The 24,129-nt window shown below is 43.0% G+C and overlaps 3 protein-coding genes across 3 annotated transcripts; 2 read left to right on the top strand and 1 right to left on the bottom strand.

Annotated features, from left to right (window-relative positions):
* Positions 1 to 49: 49 nt before the first annotated feature.
* Positions 50 to 2,665, top strand: Pgant4 (Polypeptide N-Acetylgalactosaminyltransferase 4). Its single transcript, XM_001356671.4, has 4 exons — positions 50 to 813; positions 876 to 1,218; positions 1,278 to 1,706; positions 1,774 to 2,665. Exons 1-4 carry the CDS (start codon positions 227 to 229, stop codon positions 2,428 to 2,430), a joined length of 2,016 nt encoding a protein of 671 aa, XP_001356707.4. The 5' UTR covers positions 50 to 226; the 3' UTR covers positions 2,431 to 2,665.
* A 4,194-nt stretch (positions 2,666 to 6,859) lies between these two features.
* Positions 6,860 to 7,767, top strand: Thor (eukaryotic translation initiation factor 4E binding protein thor). The gene is made up of 2 exons (XM_001356670.4): positions 6,860 to 7,016; positions 7,289 to 7,767. Exons 1-2 carry the CDS (start codon positions 6,860 to 6,862, stop codon positions 7,495 to 7,497), a joined length of 366 nt encoding a protein of 121 aa, XP_001356706.1. The 3' UTR covers positions 7,498 to 7,767.
* Positions 7,768 to 9,630: 1,863 nt separating this feature from the next.
* On the bottom strand, positions 9,631 to 21,499 carry LOC4817476 (extensin). The gene is made up of 3 exons (XM_001356669.4): positions 21,346 to 21,499; positions 21,195 to 21,277; positions 9,631 to 10,854 (listed from the first exon to the last, which is right to left on the bottom strand). Exon 3 carries the CDS (start codon positions 10,852 to 10,854, stop codon positions 9,871 to 9,873), a length of 984 nt encoding a protein of 327 aa, XP_001356705.2. The 5' UTR covers positions 21,195 to 21,277; positions 21,346 to 21,499; the 3' UTR covers positions 9,631 to 9,870.
* Between the last annotated feature and the right edge of the window lie 2,630 nt (positions 21,500 to 24,129).

The following is a 24,129-nucleotide window of genomic DNA, read 5'->3' as shown; positions in this document are numbered from 1 at the left end:
GTGAGTGAAACGCCCTGCACGCCACCCAGGCAGCGACCCTCTCTGACAGCATGCCATTCGAAATTAATACTGATTGATAGTGAAGAAGCATGTTGCTGTTCACCAAAATCGAATTTGCTTTCGTCTTATCGCGATATCTGCACTTCCAATGTCGACCTGGCACTGGTAATTACACTAATGTACCCACGCTTTGCCACGCACTGCCAGGTAGCACGACGTGTATGGGATGGCACGGGGCGCGATCAAGACAGCAGTCTCCAAAAAAGACTTACACCTGCACGACGTCGTTGCATCGATGGCTATGAAGAAGCGCTATGTGAAGCGCCTCGTGCGCAAAGTGGTGTTCTGGCTGCTCTCGGTTGCCGCCATCTCGCTGGTCACCACGATGATTGTGGAGAAACGCAGGGGTCCCGACAGTCCCGGCGGCAGTCAGTCGGAGGAGAATCTCGATCCCAATGGGGATCCTATCACTCCCGTCTTCCGGGCGAACAACCTTCAACCCACGCGTCGAGCTGCACGTCCGCCCTTCCAGGATCGCAGCCTGGCCAGGGAACCACCGCCCGAGGAGAAACCCCAGCCCACAGGCTTTAGACTGCCCGATGTGGAGGGTGAGCGACGGGACTGGCACGACTATGCGGCCATGGAAGCGGACAAGTTGCGATCGGGTCTCGGAGAGCATGGTCTGCCCGCGGAGATCGAGAATCCCGATGAGAAGGAGTTGGAACAGCAGATGTACAGGAAGAATGGATTCAATGGCCTTCTCTCTGATATGATATCCGTCAATCGCTCCGTGCCGGATGTCCGATTGGAGCAGTAAGCACTATAGCTCTATAGTTCCGTCTAGATGACAATATACTCCCACCTCCTCTTCACAGATGCAAGACCCGGAAGTACCTGTCGAAGCTGCCGAACATCAGCGTGATCTTTATCTTTTACAACGAGCACTTCAGTGCCCTGCTGCGATCCATCTACAGCGTCATAAACCGCACTCCAGTGGAGCTGCTGAAGCAAATTGTCCTTGTGGATGATGGCAGTGACTGGGACACACTAAAGCAGCAGCTGGATGACTACGTCTCCCTGCACTTTCCCCATGTCGTGACGGTGGTAAGGAATGTCGAGCGAAAGGGTCTGATTGGAGCACGCTTAGAAGGGGCCAAGGTGGCCACCGGAGAGGTCTTGGTCTTCTTCGACTCTCACATTGAAGTCAACTACAACTGGGTAGGTTTCCACCCCTGAATCGTTCCTGCAATATCTAAAGTTTTCCCCTTGTTTTGCAGCTTCCTCCATTGCTCGAGCCCATTGCCATCAATCCCAAGATCTCTACATGTCCCATTGTCGATATAATCGATCACAGCAACTTTGCCTACAATGGGGGCTATCAGGAGGGATCCCGCGGTGGCTTCGATTGGCGCTTCTTTTACAAACAGCTGCCCGTCCTCCCCGAGGACAGTGTGGATAAGTCACAGCCCTTTCGCAATCCAGTAATGATGGGTGGCCTGTTTGCCATCAGAACCGATTTCTTCTGGGATCTGGGCGGCTACGATGATGAGCTGGACATCTGGGGCGGGGAGCAGTACGAACTGAGCTTCAAGATCTGGATGTGTGGCGGCATGTTGCTAGACATTCCCTGCTCTCGAGTGGCTCACATATTCCGCGGTCCCATGGACCCAAGACCAAATCCAAGGAATTACAATTTTGTGGGGAGGGTAAGTCTTTCCTTTTCAATCGAATACCTTAAAGATGCAGATACACATATCTCCCTCTTATCTTTAGAACCACAAACGTGTGGCCGAGGTCTGGATGGATGAGTACAAGGAACATGTCTACAGTAGGGATCCACAGACCTATAACAACATCGATGCTGGTGACCTCACCCGTCAACGGGCAATTCGCGAGCGACTCCAGTGTAAATCCTTCGACTGGTACCTAAAAGAGGTGGCCCCGGACTTCCTCAAGAAGTTCCCGCCCGTGGAGCTGCCCAACTACGCCTCGGGGGCCTTTCAAAACGTGGCCTTTGCTACACACTGCTTGGACACCATGAATTTGGGCGCCCACAATGCCGTGGGGCTGTACAGCTGTGCAGAAAATCGCACCCATCCGCAGTTCAATCAATTTTGGCTTCTCACACCCGATCGCGAACTTCGACACAATGGGGCCTCCAATTGTCTGGATGTCCAGGATATGCATGCAAATGCCACTGTCTGGATGTGGAGCTGTCATAATCAAGGAGGCAATCAATTCTGGTACTACGATCGTGCGCATAAGTGGCTGGTTCATGCCCCAAACGGCAAACGCTGCATGGAGGGTATCGTAGAAAATGGCATTGGTACGGTGTACACCAATGAGTGCGATCCCGCGAACGATCGTCAGAAATGGGAGATCGGCTATGTAAACAACGAACTGCTGGACAAGTTCTTCGAAGGAGTGTAACGAACAGACCATACCAGACCATATCAGACCACAGACCAGACCCATCCCACACTTTCAGACATATGTATGTACCTACCATGTTGTCACAGGCACGTATGGTATAGTACGTATACGTATATGCAAAGATCACTTACAAGTTCGTGGAACTCGTGCACGAGAAGTCTAGTTCATTGATCGTTGCGAAGGTTTCCTCGTCTCCAGTCTGTTAAATAAATTCCATTTTTCCATTATTTTATTCGGTTGCCAACTCTTTAGCCCATGCATTATTGATATATGGCAGCGGAAAGTGAAAGATCTGAATGGAGAGATCTTCCCATCTGATCGGAAATGATCATTTTATTAGCGGTATACATTTGTTGGATACCCTTGCAAAAGGGGCGAGGCATATTCCTGATTTCTTATACTTTTCGTAGTGGGAATCGATAGGATTTCGAATGAATATATCATATGGAAGGTAATGGCTTTAAAAGATTAAATCTGTTGTTCATTCTACTACCCAACACTATATCATACAGTCGTTGTTTCGCATCAACAGCCCCCCTTGGTCTGTCTGTCTCTCTTTTACAGTGTGGCTTAGCAGCTATGGCTGAGTGCGCCATCCACAAGTGCGCCAATCCACATTTCTCTGTCTGTGTCTCTATTCGAAACCTTATCACAGGCTATTGAACTTTTATATTTTTTTTTGGGAGTGAAGAAAGGTCGATTAGAAGGGGGGAGGGTGAGGGATCCCCCCGCCCAATGGAAGATCCCAGCAGCAACCAGGAATCGGGTGTTTTTCAGCTGAGGTAATGTAAGACGCAAATTACGCGATACGATTCGATTCCGAGAGTACAAGGATGAACCACCTCCCTAAATGGCAACTGGCAATGACTTAGCGTCAAGCAGTCTCGAACCGATCTTCTGTTGGTTTACCCTTATCGCTGCAGTCTATGGATTTGCACTGCACCCTTATCTCTCGACAGCAGACCATGTGCTCGGGGCACATGCTAATTTATAGACTTAATGGACGATTATTGTTCTGTTTTGGTGTACTATTCCCTCCCTCCTGTGTGTATTTTTCATATTTTGCATAAACAAAGTCGAATGAATGATTTGCTTTTTTTGGCCAACGGCTCGACAGTGTCGTCGGCGGAGGCGTCTTCATGTGTATTCGAGTATTTCATAGAATGTGGGTCATCGACGTCAACGAAATTGGGGGATGAGATGTGAGGCTTGTTGTTGTTTGTATAAAAATGCGTATACACTTTCTTATCAAGAGCTTATGGGCTAATACAAGTGTTTGATGGATGGAGACTTAAAGAAAATAATTACATACATAGATAATGTAGAATTTTTGTTGGCGAACTTTTCATAGATGTTATACGGCAAAACAAAAGCTTCGAGAGCATCTTTGGAATAAATTCGCATTTAAAAATTACGAAAAATATGGAAATATTTCTTTATATCCTTTATTCATATTGTATGTAATACATACATACATATATGTAATATGATTTTCTTCTCTGGTCTTCAAATACTTTTACAGAGTATCCACACTTCCGTCCTGCAGCAATTGGCCTTTTCGGAGGCTGAGGATATTTTCAATCGGTTTCGTTTTTCTTGGTATTTGCATTGAATTAATTTCGGGTCTCGTCTCTCATTCACAACTATCTTTGACTCGTTTAGAAATAGATCCGAGATCCGAGATCCGATTGTCCCACGTAACCGCATGGTGCAATTTCATCAGCCTTTTCCACCCCGAGAATAATCCCCCATAGACGTAAACAACAATACAAAATTTTCGATGTTTGGCCGGTATACCGGTCCGCACCTCTCGCACCAAGACCCAGCCGACAAAAATTTCATCAAAGACGCATTTTCACTTGGCTGCAACGCAATAGGAAAACTTCCTACCATCTAACGCCTCTCTCTCTGTGGGTACATCTCTCTAGGAATCTCTCTCTTGTAGTACCTGCGCAACGTACTACTGAAATCGAAAGTGAAATCGAAACCAAGAACCGGTTGTCATTAGGCCATTAGGAGGGTTGATAAGACCCTAATGGGAGAGCAGAGTACCTTGTGCCGTCCTCTCTGATTCTCTTTTAGTATCTGAATCTCTCGCTCTCTTTTGAAAAATATACCGGCACCCGCACGTAGGGCTACGGTTCTATGCTGTGGACTACGTGCGGGATGACACATTACAATTCCATCAGACTCCCGTGAGTTCTGGCTCCCATGTGCGTAACGTTGTTTACGGTTAGTTTCTTTGGGGGTCAGTCAGCACTTAGCTTACATAGATATGTGGGGCCTCCCTCATTGCCGCCCACCACCTGGGGGCCTATTGCCAGAAATTAACGAATGTGGGTCATGATATAATCTCACTGAAAGTGGCCTGCACTTGGCACTTGTTTGTGAACTAATTACAGAATTAGGTATCCCATAGTATAGCCATAAAAAGGTGTTTCTAGGAGTTTCCCATAATGCAATATTCCTCTAATGTATCTCTCATCTTTTATTAGAAAGATAAATATAGTTCCCGGTAAAAAACACCGCTAAAAAGGCACACATAGTATCGCTATTCTTCTTAACAATGATTCTGTTCTCCCAGATGATCTCCATCATTATCTACCTAAAATTTTCCCTATAGGAAAAAAAGAAAGCATCCACTTGACCGCATGTCCACAAAAACCACAACCTAATAATGATCACACAGTGTTGGCCAGTTTTTTTCCATTCAAGGTCTTTCTCCAAATTTCATCAGAATTTTTTGAGAGATCATAAATATTCGCACGCTTTAGTCCTGACCTTGAATCCTATGTGGGCGCCAATTGTCCCACATTGTGGGTTAGATCCATACACGTGGCACCTTTACATTGCCCTCTGGCCATGGGCTATGGACATTAGCCAAAAATTCGAATTACGTCGAATCGTGGGCGCCTACGTAAGCATTCGTTCCTTTGACACTATTTTACATGCGTCCAACATTCGTTCGAATTTTGTCAACAACCCCAACGCCCCCGCGCATATATGTAGTGCTAGCGCCGCTCGTGCCACGAAGTAATTAAATTTATTGATATGCTCAATCTACACGTCAGCGATCGACCCGGCAACGTGCCATTATGGTAATTAGTTATAGATTGTCAGAGGCCAGTCCGCGCACTGCAAAACAGACGCAACAAAATATCACTTCCCGAAATTCTGAGGAATCACCCAGAGACCATCTTTTGGATGGCTGATGAAATCTGAGTCATAGTCTTTCCCTGCAACAGTTCTGTTCATAGACAGATAACGGAGTTTTTAGGAACCCATATGCATGAAGTGTGGAATCGATTCGATACGAATCGAATCTCGAAAGCTGTTTGCTCATTTAAGTATTTCTTACTAGCTTGTTTACCAATAATATTGCCGTGCATTAAACAATAACAAATGGCTAAATATAAACAAAAGCCCAAGGCAAAAGGCGGAGAGGAGGAAACCCCGCAGCAGGCCCCCCCAATCTATCGCTCTCTCTCCCTCTGCCTCTCGACCGGTCTTTATATCACTATCTCTGTCTTGCTTTTGCCAGAACCGTCTAAGGTGTGCAGCAGACTATAGCAAAAACAACACCAAGAAAGGAAGACTATCTTTTGGGGATCCGAACCTTAAGATACTCTCCTAGGTATGCGATAATAGATACATATATACCCAAGGATCTATTTCTTAAGTAAGTTGCTTCAGATCAAAGTTGGAGGTGATTCGTAGTAAAACATAAGATTTTCGAGTTTCCTTGGCTATAATCATAAACAATCAACTTTTTCCAACAAAGAATTGCTTATTGAATGGTTGTTCCTGCATGTTTTCCGACAGATGGTTCCAACGAAAGCTTTAGTTATAGAGTATTCCCTGGCGAATCCTACTTGTAAACAGCTAGGAGAAAAAGTAACCATTCCAACCTTATGTATCTGGAGATGCTTCATTACCTGGTGGGCAAATGTCTCTCCTCTAAATCGTACTACCCTCTGCCCAGGGTACCAAGACGGTTCATTAGAATAACCAGCAATAAAAACAACAACGACTCGGAATATTGTCATAATACGCAGAAATGCGGCGGCAGACAAAAACATCACGCGAGCGAGAGAGCATTGCACAACAGAAAGAGTGAGAGAGAGAGAGCGGCGCAGGGGAGAGCTAGCAGAGCTGCTAGAAAGAGCGCCGCAGTATAAATAGCAGCGGACAACAAGCATGGACAAGCATTCGCCAGCCCCAAGCAAACAGACAAGCAGCAGAAGCAGCAGCAGCGAGCGGGAAAAACAGCTGATAAGCGCCACAAACAAAACAACGCAATTTGTGTAAACAATAATCAAAAGTCGTAGTAGGAGACGACGATAAAACAAGCAATAATCAAAAGTGGTTACAAGCCAAGCGGAAAGTTTTTCGAATACCAGCAATAAAAATCAACCAACAATCAAAGATGTCTGCATCACCCACCGCCCGTCAAGCCGTTTCCCACGCCCTGCCAATGATGGCCATTGCCAAGACCAAGAAGATCGTCATCACGGATCCCATCCAGATGCCGGAGGTGTACTCCTCGACGCCCGGTGGTACCCTGTACTCCACCACGCCCGGAGGTGAGTGTCATCTATAGTATTTTTGGCCTTTTGCGGCTGATGAAACTTTGCGTCTGAAGTGAATCAGTCAGACCAGTCAGGCAGATAAGACGGAGAAAAGTCAGTCCGCGCACATGTGCGGGACTTCTGACTGACTCACTATCATTGCCCGCCAGAAATGTTTGCTCAGCCGTTGTTATCGTCCGGAACTGGACTATACGAATATGCTGATGCAATCGGCACAGAGAACACCTTGACTAATCAAGGGATTTCCATTCTGTATCTTTTTCTAGGCACCAAACTGATCTATGAGCGGGCCTTCATGAAGAATCTGCGTGCCTCCCCCTTGAGCCAGACGCCACCCAGTAATATACCGAGCTGCCTGATGCGTGGAACACCACGTACCCCCTTCAGGAAGTGTGTGCCAGTGCCCACGGAGCTGGTGAAGAAGACCCAATCGCTGAAGATCGAGGATCAGGAGCAGTTCCAGCTGGAGCTGTAACCGTTCAGCGGGTCAATTCCAACCAAGCAGCAACTGCCAAAATCATCTAGTTTTTATGTTTGCCAAGACACTGATCTTATAATCTTAGAGACCCTCATTTTGTTAACAAAACTACTACCTGACTCCGTTACCTTCCATATCCATCTTAGTCCGTAAGCTAGTAGCTCTTGTAGCGATTGTTCAGTTTCGTTTTGTTCATTCAGTCATATTGACTTTGTATCTTGTAAATCTCTAGCTCCTAAGTGAAATGCAATAAAAAAATAAGTGTTTGAAAATCAAATCAAAAAGGATTTAATAAGCCAAATAATTACTTTCTTTATCAGCGAATGAACCTTGAGAGGGGGTTATGCGTGCGCTCGTGTTTGCCACTTTCCACTTCACCTTGGAGGGCCTGTATTGGGGCCAGATATTGTACTTTCCGATTCACCTTGAGTCTGCGTTTTAATTTTGGCAGTTTGTTGAACTGTTTTGTTAAAGAAAGAGCAAAAGATAGAGGCACCAGAGAGAAGAACACTCGCATGGAAAAACCGGCCGGCATTTTGGCCCCACCATCTGGGGGGTAGCGCGCGTGGCCCAGTTCTAGACTTTTCAAAAAACTTGAATAATATACATACATAGATACATACTTACTCAAACATACTTATGAATATAAGATGTGTATACGAGTATGTGTGCATAAGTAGGAGGGGAAAAGGCAAAGGCAAGCCGGCAAACAGTCGCACAAAAAATAGATCTTTTAAAACTGCGCATTTAACAAACACGTCGGCTAGCCCTGCCCTGCCGGTCGCACATGTTCGCAACCGAGCCCACACATACATACATATGTACATATAGAACCCGATCCGGAGATCTTGCACAGCTCCCCGAAACTAGCCGGCACGTTCCCGCCATCCAATCGCATTATAAAATTGCGCATGAATAATTATGGAGCCAACACACAAATTGTTTGTTTTTCTGTTTAGCAAACAAATGCAAATCTGTTGAAATAGCATGATTAAATCTTATACCCACTACACTTCACGAGAAAGCAGAGATAGCAATATGGAAATTTTTTTGGATAGTTTTTGAATTTTTTTTGAGGTTGCCAAGATTTAAATTTAAAGCGTTTTTTTGTTGGAATTTCCTTTAACACACAAAAACCAAAACTACACTGTAATTTTGTTGATTTTTATTTTATTTTTCTTTTTAATAAAAACAATTCAAAATATTTTAAGTGTTTTTATTGCGATTTCAAAAATTATGTATGTTTGAAGCTTGTTCCCTTACATGAAATCTACATCCAAATTACATTACATACAGCGCCACTGGAAGAAATCGGGGGCTAAAGAGGCGCCTCCACAGTTAAAAGCGGGCACAAGCGGAACTAACAATATTTACATACAAAAAGAAGCTGGCAGCTATGGAATTTTAGAAATAGGAACTGATAGGAGCACTGCCACGGAGGTTTGAGAGCAATTGGTCTGTGGTATAGTAGAATGTAGTAATTAAGAGTAGAATTCAATGTAAAGAATGACGAATCTTTCTCAAGGCAGCGCTTTTGCTTTACAGGTGGAAGCAATTGGAGCTGTACTTGAAGTGGGCCTGCGAGGGAGCCCTATCCGCTGTTTTAAAATACAAATATTTAGTATCGAGGAGCTCCATGGAAATTTGGAGCGTGCTGAACAACATCCTAGCCCTGGACAAGAAGCAGGAGGTACTGCAGAGCTTCATCCGGACGTGCGCCAATGCAGATCACATATGTGAGATGAGATTCGAATAAAATATGTAGATCGGAAAGTGCAAAACGATTACTTCCTGGTGATACTTATTGCGCATGCATTTCCATCGGACCAGACTCACAATATTATTATTGAAACTGCTTTTCTGTTGTGATCCAGTTCGAACATGCAACGATCTTTAAGGCATTTGACTGCCATTCTTTGTCGTGCCAGCCACGCCCTCAGCAATGTACACTTTGCCCTCGAATTAGTGGTGAATTTTCAATGGATTTTCTTCAATGTGCAGGCGCCCTGCGCGCCTATGTCGTGTCTAATACAAATTACTCACCTGCAGTATATGATTAGGTAACTTCTGTATTACTAGACCTATGAGCTATCAAGACTGAGAATATACATAGTACACCCCTGTAACTAATTATATACCATAGATGTGTATTTATTTGATCAAGTTTCGATGTTTTGCATAGGAAAAATGTACAAGAATCTCAAATAACTTCGGCAATCTTACATTCTAAACAAAGGAAGGAGAACTTTTATTACATATTTACAATAAAATATATATATAATTATACATGTGGTGTCTGTGTGTGTGTGTGTGTTATATTATACAGCGAAAAGGGAATAAGGAAGCGAGTCATTGGACCCGCAGCAGCCTCTACTTGAACCTCAGAAAGTTCTCCGCTCCCCCCAATGGACCGTGGCCAAAGTGTAGGGCATCGGGCGTGGAATCAGATCGAGTGCGGGCATCCAGGACAGAGGCCACGCGCTGCTGACCGCTGATGTAACCCAAGGAGCCAGATCCCAGATAGACATTGCCATTGGCCAAGCGCACGAAGCCCAGACCACCTGATCCCAGAGCGATGGCATCTCCCTGGCCGCCCTGTGAACGTGGCTGGATAGAAAGGGACTGCTGCTCGAGGAGCAAGGAATTGGCCCTCGAATCCAACTGAACGCCATTACTGGGGCCAGAAGATGCCCCCAAATGTGCTCCGAAGCGATCAAAGAAGCTGGAGCTCGATAGGAACGGAGCTGGCGACTCGTCGATGTCGTTGTCGATGATCTCGATGACGGCGTACTGCTTCAGCTGCCTGCCATTGGCTACGTAGGATTCCCCGGGCGAAATCAGAGCCTGCTTGCCGAAGGGAATGCGCAGTGGTGGTCCTCCTGCCGACACTGGTCCCGGGCCGCTGGGCACCACGATGGGCGTGGAGGCAGTGGGGGCCAGAGGCTGGGAGAAACCGTATCCTGGGGGACCGTACACGGGCCTCAGAGTGGGTGTCTGGCCGTGGAAGCTGATGGAGGAAATTGGCGATGCCACAGGCGGCGGCAGGTAGGTGGACACAATGGGTCCCGATGGCTTTGGTGGTAAATAGTGGCTCACAATGTTGGCAGCGGGAGCAGTGGGGCGAATCCTGGGTATCGGAACTCGAGCGGTGGGCAGGGCCGGCAGCGACGGAATCGGTGGCAACGGGTGGATCGTGGGCAATGCTGTAAACTGATGGCCGGAGTAGACGGAGGCTGGTGCCGACGGCGCCGAGGGTCTGTCGTAGTGGTAGCCGACATCCGCTCGGATCGACTGCAGCTGCAGGAGGAAGGAGAGTAGCACCAGGCCCAGGGCAGACAGTCGATGGTGTGGCATCTGGAATAGAGGCAAGAAACGAGAAGCGAGGGGTTTGTGTGGTAATTGCTCATGTGTCATCATATAACAGCTCAATCAATCCGATAAATGTTTAATGAGAAGCCAAAGTCGTAAACATAATTGATCAAAAATCACTCAACGAAAGCGGTTGTCTCAGCTCTTTCGTTGGTGGGGATAATACTCTACTGATTTGATGGGGTATGGTTGGTAATGATTGGTAAAGGGAAGACTATGTCTTTGTTGCTCTAAGATTTATATTTTCGTTCCCAGACTGTTTTCCAAACACCACCAAAAGAGTATACTTTAGTCCAGCCTATCCCAAAAAAACACTCGTACAACAATGTTTTTTATTTATTTAATTGATTTAATTTGCGGTGCAACAACTGGTTGCCGCTTGTCGGCTTACTGTTGCTTACTGGTGGATCGCAGTAATTGGCGTGATATTTCATGCATCGATCATTGCCCAAGGCGGTGGTCATAATGGTAGGTAGGTGGGTAGGTAGGTAGGTAGGAGTCATAGCCTAATTACCCGATCGAAAAGCAAACATCTCTAGCCACAGGAGGTCTATCTACGAGTGCATAGTATCTTTAAACCAATTAAATTATATCGTTCCATTTAATTGGTTATTTATATTCATTCGTCCCATTAACACTTCGCGGCGGCCCTCCTCCGTCAGGCATTATCAATCTTCTTGGGCGCACTCGCATTCGCACTACTAGACAAAAGCCAGACCTAGGCGGGCGGTTTAATGATACTTATCAACTTTAAGAGTCGCCACCCAGCACAGTGCCACAGCAGTAAAAGCGACCGCAGAGCGTGAAAATAAGTCTAGCTTCTGTGGTGGAAGGTATATATACCCTAATATTATATTTATTTTTGGCATTTTTGATCAAATTTCGATACAGCGGATTCTAACCGATATAAAAGAGAGAACTCTCTTAAAACTCTGAGAAAAGTGTCATTGAAATGTATAGAGTTGTCTAGGAGTTCCTCCTGTTGTAATACCCTCTTGAAGGGTATCCGCAAACTTCGTTACAGACAGCAGATTCAAGCAAGGGGCCATGGCTAAAACGGTGTATGGGATGTAGTTGGTGGCCAAGTGGCGTGTGGTCATTGTTGTGGCTGTTGCCCCTGTGCCTGTGGTTGTAGTTGTTGCTGCTCCGCGTGGGCGTTGCATTGGGGGCACTTGGACTTTTTGTGGTTCGTTGTTTGTTTTTTTTTTTTGTTGGTTCCACTTGCCTTTGTTGTTTACATAAAAGGCGTTTAATTAAGTCATTAACAAGCGGCAGATAATAATAATACATGTACTACAATGCAGGGCGATCGAATTTGCCATGGGCTAAGGATTTTTCGGGGAGGCTAACAAACTGTGGGAAAGTATTAAGATTTTATATTATATATCCAACAGAATAAAAAATATATTCTCTGATAAATTTATGTTTCCTTTATCGTCCTCTTACTCTGCTCTGTTAAACCCCTTTCATTTGCTTATCCAGTTTGTAGCTTAAGTCTTTTGTTTAGTGTCCCCACAACACATAAATCTGTTGGCACGCACAAACCTTTTCGGAGCCCCCTCGCCCACCTCCTGGATCTGGGTCCCCGACACACAAATAGATTTGTAATAAATTATGCGGTATATGCTCCATAATAAATCAATAAACTCTTGCCATACGCAACTTTTTCTGTGAGTCTACGATTTTTTTCCGTTTGTGGATTTTTTGCATACAGGAAAAACGCATTTTTTCAGTGTTGCAGCAGCGTGTGCCAAGCAGGGGTTTTTCCGTTGGGTAAATGGAAAAACACATGCCCCCAAGCAAAGGGGGAGCGGGGCAGAGAGCCAGAGAGGTCTTTGAGGTGACAGTTGGCACAGACAAACAGGGAAGGGGCTGACGTTTTCCTTTGGGCTTTTCTTTTAGTAGATCCCCGTCTTGGACTGGTATGACTATGCCACTGTCTTGAAAGGCACTTGGCCAGCGCGGCAGGCAACCGTCAACTGCTGTTGTTGTTGCGTGTTTTTGGCCACTTCGGACTCAATGAATGAATTGCATTGATTGAACGACTCACGCACCTCGCTTTGGGCCCGGTCCGGGGCCTGAATCGGAGGCCTGGTCCAAGTCCACATCCAGTTCTAGCTACGCGCACTATAAATTTTCCTTTGGAAAGGTAGTTGTGAGAGGGGGTGTGGGAGATGCAGGCGGTGCTGGTGAAAACTGTGTCAATGCATTTTGGACAGGCTCAAAGTCTGACTCTCGACTTGAATGATGATTGCATCAGAGACTGCCCCGAAATCGAATTAAATGGAAAGATCGTTTCTTTTTTGGTGGAACGGAAATTAGATTTTTTGGGTTTTTCCTTTTGTTTAATTAAAATCCTTTGTGGATAATGGTTTTCCCACTCACTTTTTCGGACTAAAAAACCAAAGGCTAGGGAGTTGCAGGCCATAAAACGCATTCGCTTGGCTGAATATTAAGTTACTCCATTCCAATCGAATCGAAACGCAGTGCCAGTATCCAGTAGCCAGCAGCCAGCAGCCAGTGCCAGGATGTCACGTCATAGCCTCCTCCCTGGGAGGGAGTTGGAGGATAGTCGGGGAGCTGGAGGTTGTGCAATCTGTTCCCAATCTTCAAAGTGCGTTCGCTTTTGGGCCCAGACTCTTAAATTTGTGTGTGTGAGAGTGTGTGTTTTGGATTAGAGCCGCAGTCGTGGGTTAGCCAAGGGGCGTTTTGCGTTTAAACCAGTTTAATAAACTGGTATCATTTGCTATCGCATCACTGCTACTTAAAATCTCCATCGATGATGGGGGAACAGGGCCACGAATGCGGAGCTAACAAAGTTACTAAGCTGCTGAATGCTGAATGCATTACACACTACCTCCCCTCCCCACATACATACATTAATCACTCAGCTGCACATCCTCCTCGGACTCGGACTCGTACTCGGACTTGGACTCGTACTGGGAAAATGAGGTTGTCTCCCCACACCCCCACTGGACGTTTCGTGACAAATGTTGCGTATGCGCCTCGTTGACCGACTAAGAAACGCAATGTGAAAGGAATGGTGTTTGGACTTGATTGAAGGTGGAATACTCTTACAAGTTAACGAAGTTAACGATTCCTGATTGATAGCTAACTTGCATGAAATTGATTGGGGGGAGCGACTTCCAGAGGTTGAAACTGGCAATTACAGTTTGTATTTGATTAAAGAATATAAATTTCTCGAAAAATATCATTCATCTATCAAGGGAATCTATCATATATCAAGGGAAAGCCCATCAAACACAACAAGTAGTACAACAAAGTGTACCTTAAAAATAAGAATAAGAATTCATTTTGCTAAATTAGCATCTTAAAAATTTTGAATTAGCGTTCTGTCAATTAAACTTAAAATATGAACCTCTAGAAATTGAATCAGAGTCATTTAGCATGCACCTACAATCAAATATTATCTCAAGAGGGCAATGCCCGCAAAAAACCAAAATTTTCCAAATTATTCGAAAGGTGATTTAAACTATGAATAATAATGTTGGTCAAGCAGAAATATGGTGAAATCAAAGAGTTAGTCTAACATGAAATTTCCGTAACTATAGTACAAATATTACGGGCTGTAAAGTGTGTCTTAAAAACAGATCTCTAATGCTAGTTGCAAAACCGATGCACTGAACATTAATCTATTCGTAAATGTCATCGGAATCATATGTACATTAATCACTGTTTAAGTGAAGAATATGTGCCCAATAAAAATAAGATACCCCCAGCAGACAGAAGGCCATTTATTATATCTTATACATCCAATAAAAGTAGATTTGATAGCATAACGAACCATTGTTTTCAAAGAAAAAATAACTCTTTATAGACATACATAATAAAGAAAATCATTTCCCACTCAAGTCATCGTACCCTCTATACTCGCATGTTTCTAGAGAATTCGAAAAAAAGTTATCAAATCGAACGACAAGTTTTTAATTACCAGGCAAAAGGCCCGCGCAGCAGCCAGCAAGCACTTTCAAATGCGTAAACTAGTTGGCAGCCAAAGAGTCAGACCATTGCAGATTTCAATTAAAAATCTTGAAAACTCCAGACAGCAGACTCAAATCGAAGTCGCAGTCGCAGTCCCAGAGTCCAAGTCCGAGTTAGAGTCCGAGGCAGAGCCAGAGCCAGAGCCAGATTAGGGTGTGTCGCTGGGTATCTCCCTCTGATGAGGCGGCGGTTAGTGGCGGTTAGTGGCTTGGACATTCAAGCCTTAGGGGAGCTGCGGGATCTGTGGCTAACAAAATTTGCGTAAGTTGCCGCACCGCACCACGCCGCCTCGATCTGCGGCGGCCTTTCCAAATGGCTTCCAATCTGGCCACGCAATCTGGAGTGGAGTCTGTCTCGAGATCGAGTCCAGGCCTCCTGTACACAGCAGCAAAATTGATTGACTCGAGGCGTTTCGCGACGCATTTTCCTTTGCTCTTTTCAGCTTTTTTCACGCCAAATGTGGAACGCACTTAAAATGCCGCTAATTGATGTCGTTCGCAAGCCGCCTCGCCACACCACACCACGCCACGCCGTTGCAGGTTGCTCTATCTACCGCGTTGCAACATCTATTCAAGATCTGCTTTTGCTGAGATCAGATTTGTGTGTGTGTGTGTGTGTGTGTGTGTGTGTGAAGGTATTGGTCTCTATCTTGTTCTGTCAAATGATAATTTGCTTAATCACCTGCTGTGTTCGGCTTAAATTTTATTTGGCAATTAAGGCGGGTGTTCGAGTCTTCGAGTGGGCTTAATTATTAAGACAAAATATTTTTGGCAACTGCAAAAGTGTCAAATGCGACAGGTGGCTGAATCCAGCAAATACATACAGCATTTAATTGAGTTTTTTATGGGAACGAGTATGATGATTAAGAAAGAGAAATAGGACACTCGAATAGGCAATAGGAAATAATCTTCACATAACAAAATACATTAAAGTTTACACCGGTTTCGATGCCTGTACGATTTATATGTTATTCAAGGCTTAAATATATGGATCTGTTAAAAGATCAAAGCATTTTTTGAGCTTATTTGAAAATAAATCCATGAAGCCCATAAAAAAGGCTGTCGATTAGGGTAATCTTATAAATAAATTGGTTAGTTAGCAAAAATATTTATATATTCAATTCAATATTCAATTAAATTGGCTAACGATTACAATCGGAGTACAACTGGAATAATTAACGATAATTCGATTTCGCATTTCCAGACCTTTTTCACTTAACTTTAGAAATTTGAACATTTCTTTTATATTTCAAGTAAAATTTTTGCACTCTATTTTTTTGACTGATACATTTTCTACTATTTATTTTTTCCTTTCCAAAATTTTTTAAAATATTCATAAGAACTTTTTATGCAGAAGCTTTTATGTTTCCCTTTAATTTTTCTTCCTGAATCTTAATATTTCTAAGACATTTTAGACCTCACAAAATCATATTTTAGTTTAGACTATTTTAAATGTTTCTAGCTTCACTCAATTTATTTTGAAACGACATTTAAGTTTGGTTATAGGACACCAAACAGGCCTTTTCCAAGCCGTCTCAACGAAAAGCGAGATCCCAGGTCAAGGCAAACTTCATTACGCAGTCGAACAGTTTTCCAGCATTTTTCCGTTGGATAGAAAAAATGTTAATCAAAGCCAACGACCACGCCCACATGTGCGTTAACTTAAACTAAATTGAAAGCAAAACGCAATTTGTAGTTGAAAGAGCTGAAAGATTGGAGGCTTGGAGGAGACATGGAAGAGAACCACTGTGGGCCAATATACTCGTAATTTGCATTAAATGACAGCAGCAGTCGACTTGACCTGGATACCGAAAGAAGTCCAAGCAAAAATACATACATACGAAAACAAGAAGAAACATGTGTATGCCATAAAAATGTATTCATACATCAGACAGGCGCTAAAAAGCCACTAACCGAATCGGCCATGCAAATGCAACAGCAGCAGAAAATCAAACAACAATTAAGATTCGCAGATTCGTAGATATCCGTACAAAATTCATCTAAACAGTGAGTGAGAAAACTGAAACTATCTATGAGTTGGCTGGGGATTTTGCGCTGAAAGGCAGATCCAACAAGATTCAACTTGTTTTTAAATCAAGTTCGTTGCCCAAGTCATTCGTTTTTCTGTGCTGGAAGCAGAGCATGAACATCGCTTGGCATTTGATAAATGCAATTAAAACAGAATTAAACAGAGGAACAACAAAATTAGAAAGAAAAGAACTTTGAATTTGTTGGTCGATGTTGAGACTTAGTGATACCTAATGCTTAGATATTGGTACTATAAAAGGTAGAAATTATCCAACGAACTCTTTTATAATAAAGGGAAAAGTGGATGGCATTCCTTTGTCCATATATTGGCTGTATATTTTCGCCATTATGGCTAATAACTGAATGATCTGAGACCTTCCTGCTGAGGAAGGAATACACATATTTTATAGAATTATATATGCTTCCATCCAAACAGAACATACCCTCGCATTCGATGTTTAATAGGCACAAAAAAACCAACCCAAAATCTATCAGAAATGTCAGCGCTAACCGTTTGTCGTTTGATGATTTATTCTTGTCAGTTTTCGGCTAATTGTCAAGTTCCTACAAAAAGTGTCAACTCTAACAAATACACACACAGACACCCCCGTATGAGAGAGAGAGGGGGGCCATGACGACCTCCAAAGGAAGGTGCTGCCCCGACAAGCACATTCTAACGCCCGTTGACATATCACGAACTTTGCCTGAGAAATGCAAATTTCAATTTCGGTTGCCGATCAATTTGCATAGCCACTCGAGCAGTGCTCGAATTGAGTAATCGAATCGAGGAAAGAGATTCAGATTCGAATGAAATCGAAAGGGGCATGCGTGACTGTGCCCCAGTGCCACACTGGCATAGTGCCCAACTGCCTGACCGACTTGAACTCGCCCACAATCCATAATTTTGTTGGAAATTTCAACCAACAATCGGAGTCCCGGCCTCAGGGCGAAAGTGGAAGAATAACAAAAGATTGAATCAGATCGAGGTCTCCTTCGAAATTGTTGGAATTTTGCACAATTTATGGCAGTTTTTCGGGGTCTCATTGAAAGGCAAATTTTTCTTGGCAAATTTGTAGATCTTTAAGCGGAAATATTACCAATTTTCTACAGAAATCGCTGCAGAGGAAATAAGCTTTTGACATGCATTTCAATACAAAATATATTCTAAGAATCTTTTTTTTACCTCTCCAACGCATCCTTCAATCTTACACAATCTTGGTGGACCCCCCTAAGACTTCATTATAATTACAAGCCATTGATGAGTTATTAAAAAATGTTTCCATTAAGATCTTTAATGAAAATATAACACAAATTTTCATTAAATGCAAAATCATTTTGGGAAAACATTCAATCAAATTCCCAATTACCCAGAGGTCAATGGATGAACAGCCTTTCAACAGCCTGAAGATTTTCACAGTCTCCGAGCTGCAGTCCCCCCTGGGGCTTAACAAACGATGGGAGGGGAAGGCAGAAGTCTGCCTTTCGTCTTCAGTTTTTCCTTTCGGTGGTCTTCAATGCAATTTGATTTTATTCGATTGTTGGCTAATTTTGAATGCTGGCAAGTTGTAAATACTTTCAATTAATTCGTTGTGATGCCCTTGTTATTGTTTATTTGGGTTTTAGATTCCGATTTCGATATTCAATTCACTAACAGGGGGATTTCACAACCCCACCGAACGGTCGTACTGTCTGTCTGTGGCTGTGGCTGCTGTTGTAATTGAACTTTTGAACTGAAATGTTTGCCTTGGTTAATTTGTAAATTGAACATTTAGCCAGCGAAGATTCGGCTCAAGCCATTTGCTTACACAACCTCAGAGGTGGGTCTTGTCTTGGGTTTGGTACGCCCTACCGAATCTTTTCTCTTAATGAACTTTAAGCCTAGATCTTGCGGCCACTCCATAGCCACATCCAATGCTACAGCTACACTCGGGAGTAATTAATGGAACCTCTGGGCAGGGGAAACTCAATTAGTACTTGTCTGTCCCAGGGTCCCTGTCTCGTGTCTCCGTTTCTGGGGTTTCTTGTAATGTTGTGTCTGGCAAAATGTCAACGGATTTGTACGCATTTCTGGGTGCAGCCCCAGACTTTGGCTTTGGCTTGTGCCTCACCCTGGTTCTGGCCCCTGCCTCCGATACCCGGGGCTCCACTTCACTTTAATTTCATTTGTGCCACATACCAATTGCTCACCTGCTTCGTTTAGCCCGAGGGTAGTGTCAGGGATCTGACTTAATTATGACAGAATTTACAAGGGTTTTTGTATTAAATTCGCACAGAATTCGCAGTCGCCGAATGTCAGTTTGATTCGCTTCATTAATTAGCCAAAGTCAAATGGCTTTGTATCACTAAAAGTGTTAATTAAAACGACCCAAAGATGTGCAAAAAGTAGAAACTATAAAAAAATGTAGTGTTCAATTGAGATGAGACGAAGTTTGAACACTCTTTAAAGTGATATAATAAATAATACACTAGGTTTTATAGAGTTCTATTTATTTTGGCTTATCCAAACAGCTAGGAGAATTATACGAATACAAAGAACCCCAATATATCTTTGTATTTCTATTTTATTGCGTTCTAACTATTCCTTGACTCTATATGTTATTGACATACATATCAGAGCTTAGCATTCATCTTTAAGAGTAATAGAGTGGGGAAATATTATACAAAGAGACTCTACTGTATGCCATTATATAGTGGATTCTATATTTCCGTCTACTATATTCTTTGTATAATATTCTATTCATCTAATTCTAATCGATACCACCTGCAATAAATATGCATACCTTTTAAGAAAGGATAAACTGGTTTTTATATATTATATTCCACTTCTTATAGGTTCTTGAATTTCAAATAGTCTCCAAAGTTAGAGTACACATTAGGAGGAATAGGAAATGAAGATGGTTCCTCGTATTCGCCACACGAAAACCATTACCAATTAGACCATATAGTGAAGGCTCGTACCAATCGAAAATCCCCGAAAATGAGCCTTGATTAGTGATAAATTTTCACCTGATAACATCACGCACTCGACCCTGCCCTTGGCAATCCTCAATTCAGAATTTCCATTTCCTTTGGTTGCTCAGAGCTTTTGTTTTCAATTAAAAATCGTGGGAATGAAATTTGCATATGCAAATCCATCTGATGATGGAATACGGTTAAAGATTTTGCGAATTTTTTTTTGGTTTCGTTTGGTTTCGTTTTTTTTTTTTTTTGCCAATGACATTGGATTCGGCGGGTGTTTGTAACAATTTGCCAAGCTTGTCACTCGCCAGGCGGAAGCTTTTGATAGGCGGTGATAGGATGGTTTATGGCTTAAAAGTGAGCGAAAAGATTGGCCAAAGATGATGGTATAAACACCAATTTTATCGTCTAGCCATCATAAAACGAAAGACTTGGAGTTGGGCAACAGACATGCTAAACACTTTGCTGTAACCACATTTGTTTGAACAAAACTGTTGCCGAATTGTATTTAAATTTATTCTGTTGGGCCTTTTCTTTTGTGGTTTGTTGTTGTTGTTGTTTTTGTTTTTGTGTGTCTTGTGTGGAGCTGGACCCACCACGTAGTCTGAGCACCAGCTGTAATGCCAATGGCTTTATTTCGGATTTGAATTCGATTTCGATTTGCAGCATGACATTTTCCATTTCAATTGCAAGATTGAACTTTTATCGATGGATGTCTCCTGGGGCTACGGGTCCGGGCTCGGGCCGCTGCTCACTCAATTAAAATTAATATGCAAATTAGTTTGTCTGCCACCGTCTGACGTCTGTCAGACTGATTAAAGTGCAGTTTCCAATTTCCCATTCAATTCAAATCGAATGAGAGCAATCCATAATAATACCTGCAACAGACATTTGTAATTGTCAAACGAGCGACAATGTATCGATCGATTTGGCCTGTTGTTGGAGGTTCCAGAATTCTCCTTGGATTCTGCTTATTATTGCACACAATTTATGATCTGATATTTAGCATATTTCCTCAAAAGACAAAAAAAACTTGGCAAACTGGTACACAATGTTCATAAATATCCATTGATTCAACGGTAGAGAATATCTTTAAAAAAATAATACCATATGTGTATTATGCAATTATTGACATTTGACTTATAGAAATTTCTATCAGAATAAAAACATAATTATTGCCGCTCTCTTTCGTTTTTTTCCTTCCAATTCAATAATCTGTGGTATTTATTGCACATTTTTGTGAGGTTCCTTTCGAAAGAACTTTGCTTTGAGAGATTCATTTAATGTATGCCACAAACTGGCTTTGACACTCAGTCATACCGCAGTACCGCCTCTTACCTTCACTTTTATTTTGGGAATTAAAATTTTTGTGATGTATCCAAATGAAATCTGGTATTCCAAATATTTAGTATACGCTACAGCTGTAAATACAGATATATATGTATATATTTTTGTATCTGTTGAACAGCCAAGGAAACACAACACGCACCATATAAAGGATATAGGTATGCATATATAGATGATCCTTTCTCTATTAGCACTTCCACTTTCGCGCGTTGATCGTAGGGTATCCTCTTTTTATGGGGACGCGTTCGCGACGCTTGCGGTCTGAAGCGGTTTGCTCCACTGAACCACTTTTTATGCAACGCCAAGTAGAAGTAGCCACCGACTTCGACGAATGCACGAAGGCACAGCCGAAGCCAGAGCCGAAGCCCAAAGTCGATTACAGGCTGCGCTTCGCCTCGGCTTTTGGTTCAAGTCTCCGCTGAAGCCTGACTTTGATTCGATGGTGATGCTGATGGGGTGCAAATCGACTGCAAAAAAAGAATTTAAAATAGTATGCAAATACCCCATGAGATTATCATCTCGAAGCACTTGCCCATGGCCTTTGTTTCTGGCTAATTAAATTTCGGCCAGCAATCAATTAAAGTCTTGGCAGTCGTTCCGATCCGTTCCCCTGTGGCCGGCCACTCCCCGTCCCCGGCCTCCTAATAATCACGGTTATTATTTATGGGCATTTGGATAAATCATGATTAAATTGCACTATAAATCTGTTGGCCACTAAACTAAATCGAAACCAGAAAATTGTTGAATATTGCCAGTGGCACTTTGGAATTGGTCCAACATTTCATACGCGATCCATACAAATCGTAAATTCAATTTGTGTCTTTGCCTTTCTTGTTTATATCTTTATTTGGACAATGGGTTCGGCGGTACGTACATATGTATATTCGATGCGAGGGTCTATCATGTCATAAACTATATTAAGTGTCAGCCGCGTGCATGTACTGTTTCATAATCATCAGGCTCACTCAGTCTCCTCCTCAGCCTCCGCCTTTGGAGCCTCCAGAGTGGTTTGTCTGTCGGTGGGGCATGCCCATGCGGACACTGTGCTGTTGTGCTGTTGTTATTTCCACCTCTAAACCGTCAAATGCCTTCGACAACGTACCCCCAAAAGTGAGTGTGAATTATTGCACTTTGTCTTGACACGACTTTTTCGACTTCTGCTCCTGTCTCTCCTGGCCCTCTCTGTCCGAAGACATTCCACTCCACTCCTCAAGTCTCTGGTCTCCAGTCTCAAGTACTCCCCATATCTGTTCCACGTCTCGCCAAATGTTATCTAAATGTCTTACATTTCCCTATTACATAAATTATAGCCTCTTGTGTTTCTTTTTTTATTTTGCATGCCTAAGCCAGAAAAAATATTACGATATGTAGGTTGGTCTGTCTCATTGGCTAAAGATCAAAGTTATTATTGACTGGGCATTGAGGATGGTCGATTGTTTGGGAATAAAGCAAGGTAGGGCATGGGCTAGGGGTCTGATCAATATGTGATGGCGTTTTGCACAGAAAATAACTGAACAAACTTGATTGAAAGTTTATATATTATTCTAAAGTGATTTAAGATTATATTTTTAATGAAAACCTGTACTTCTAGTATTTTACCGTCCGTAATCCCATTTTTCCCACAGAAATTCACTATATACGAATTTTGAATGATCTTTTTTTCAATCTTAATCTTCAATTCCTTTGAAGTCCTTGAATTTCAGCCGGTTTGCGCAATCGGCATATTCGTGGGCCGCCTGTTGATTCGAATATTTAATATCTCGCAAAAATAACCAATAGAGTATCTGGAAATCTTAAAAGCCACTTTCCTGTACCCTCAAGACTGTCTTTCTCTTCTTTCTCAGTGGGCCTCTCCTCTGTGTTGACAACTATTTGTGGGATTTGTGCATTCGTGGGATAATAGCATTGTATTTGTATAATATATAAATTATAGCAACCTGTTGCCAGTTGTTGCCAAAGTAGTTTCTGTTGTCGTGGCCATTTCTGAACTTGAACTCAACTTTCAAATTGAACAAGTTTCGCGATTCGCGGGCTCACTGTGCTATATTTAATCTGTGGTGGCTTCTTTGTATTTTTTTTTTCTTTACTTTCAAATCAGAGACACATTGATTTCCTGTTCGATTTGCATTTCAGCAAAATCTTTGGCGGCTTCTTCGGCTGCTTTTGATTCGCACCTATTAGCACCCTGGAGTTTCCAGAGACGGCCACCCTGAGTAATGTGTTTTGTCACTTCTGTCTGACTGGCTCTGGCTCTCTGACAACTCAATTGACGAGTGACGACGGCGTCGGCGGCCTGTCAAAGGTGCCTAATGCGCCTCAGACACGCAATCTCCCAGACTTCAAGTCCGAATCCGGTGCCTCCGCAAAGTCATCGAACAATTCCCACACAGAGCATTCGAGAACCAAAGCAAACGGCTATAGTACGCCAATATAATACCATAGATCTGAAGACGGAGGCGCACGTTTACAGCAAATAAAATTAGCTGCTTGTCTTGGTAATTGCGCTGAGGCCGCCGTCGAGCCGAATGGAGGAGTTTGCAGGCGAAGTTTGGGCCGAGACATGGAGTTTGGCCCGTCACCAATGGCCAGAAACCAACAACAATGGGAGAATTCAGTCAACTGCAGTGTTCGGTCTTAGAAGAAGCAATAAAGACCAGGGCTAGGCGATGGTAAGAACTTTTTGAGCCAGAAGAGGAATAGAAACAAGAATTTTGAACCAGAACAGATTGAAGTCCCAGACTAAAGAGCTCTAAGGAAACTCCATAAAAAGTTTTCTTCGAAACGAATCTTTAGACGGAGCTTATTGCTGATAAAAAAACTTTTACTGATGATACATTTAATCATTGATTTATATACACCAATTTATAAACAGCTAAATTGTGGCTGAGAATAAATGCCTGATACTCGAACTTCTGTGTTGAATTCG

Source organism: Drosophila pseudoobscura, chromosome 4 (assembly GCF_009870125.1).
Source record: "Drosophila pseudoobscura strain MV-25-SWS-2005 chromosome 4, UCI_Dpse_MV25, whole genome shotgun sequence".
Lineage (NCBI taxonomy): Eukaryota > Metazoa > Arthropoda > Insecta > Diptera > Drosophilidae > Drosophila > Drosophila pseudoobscura.
Note: the sequence above shows the minus strand (reverse complement) of the source record. Positions and strands in the feature narration are given on the sequence as shown.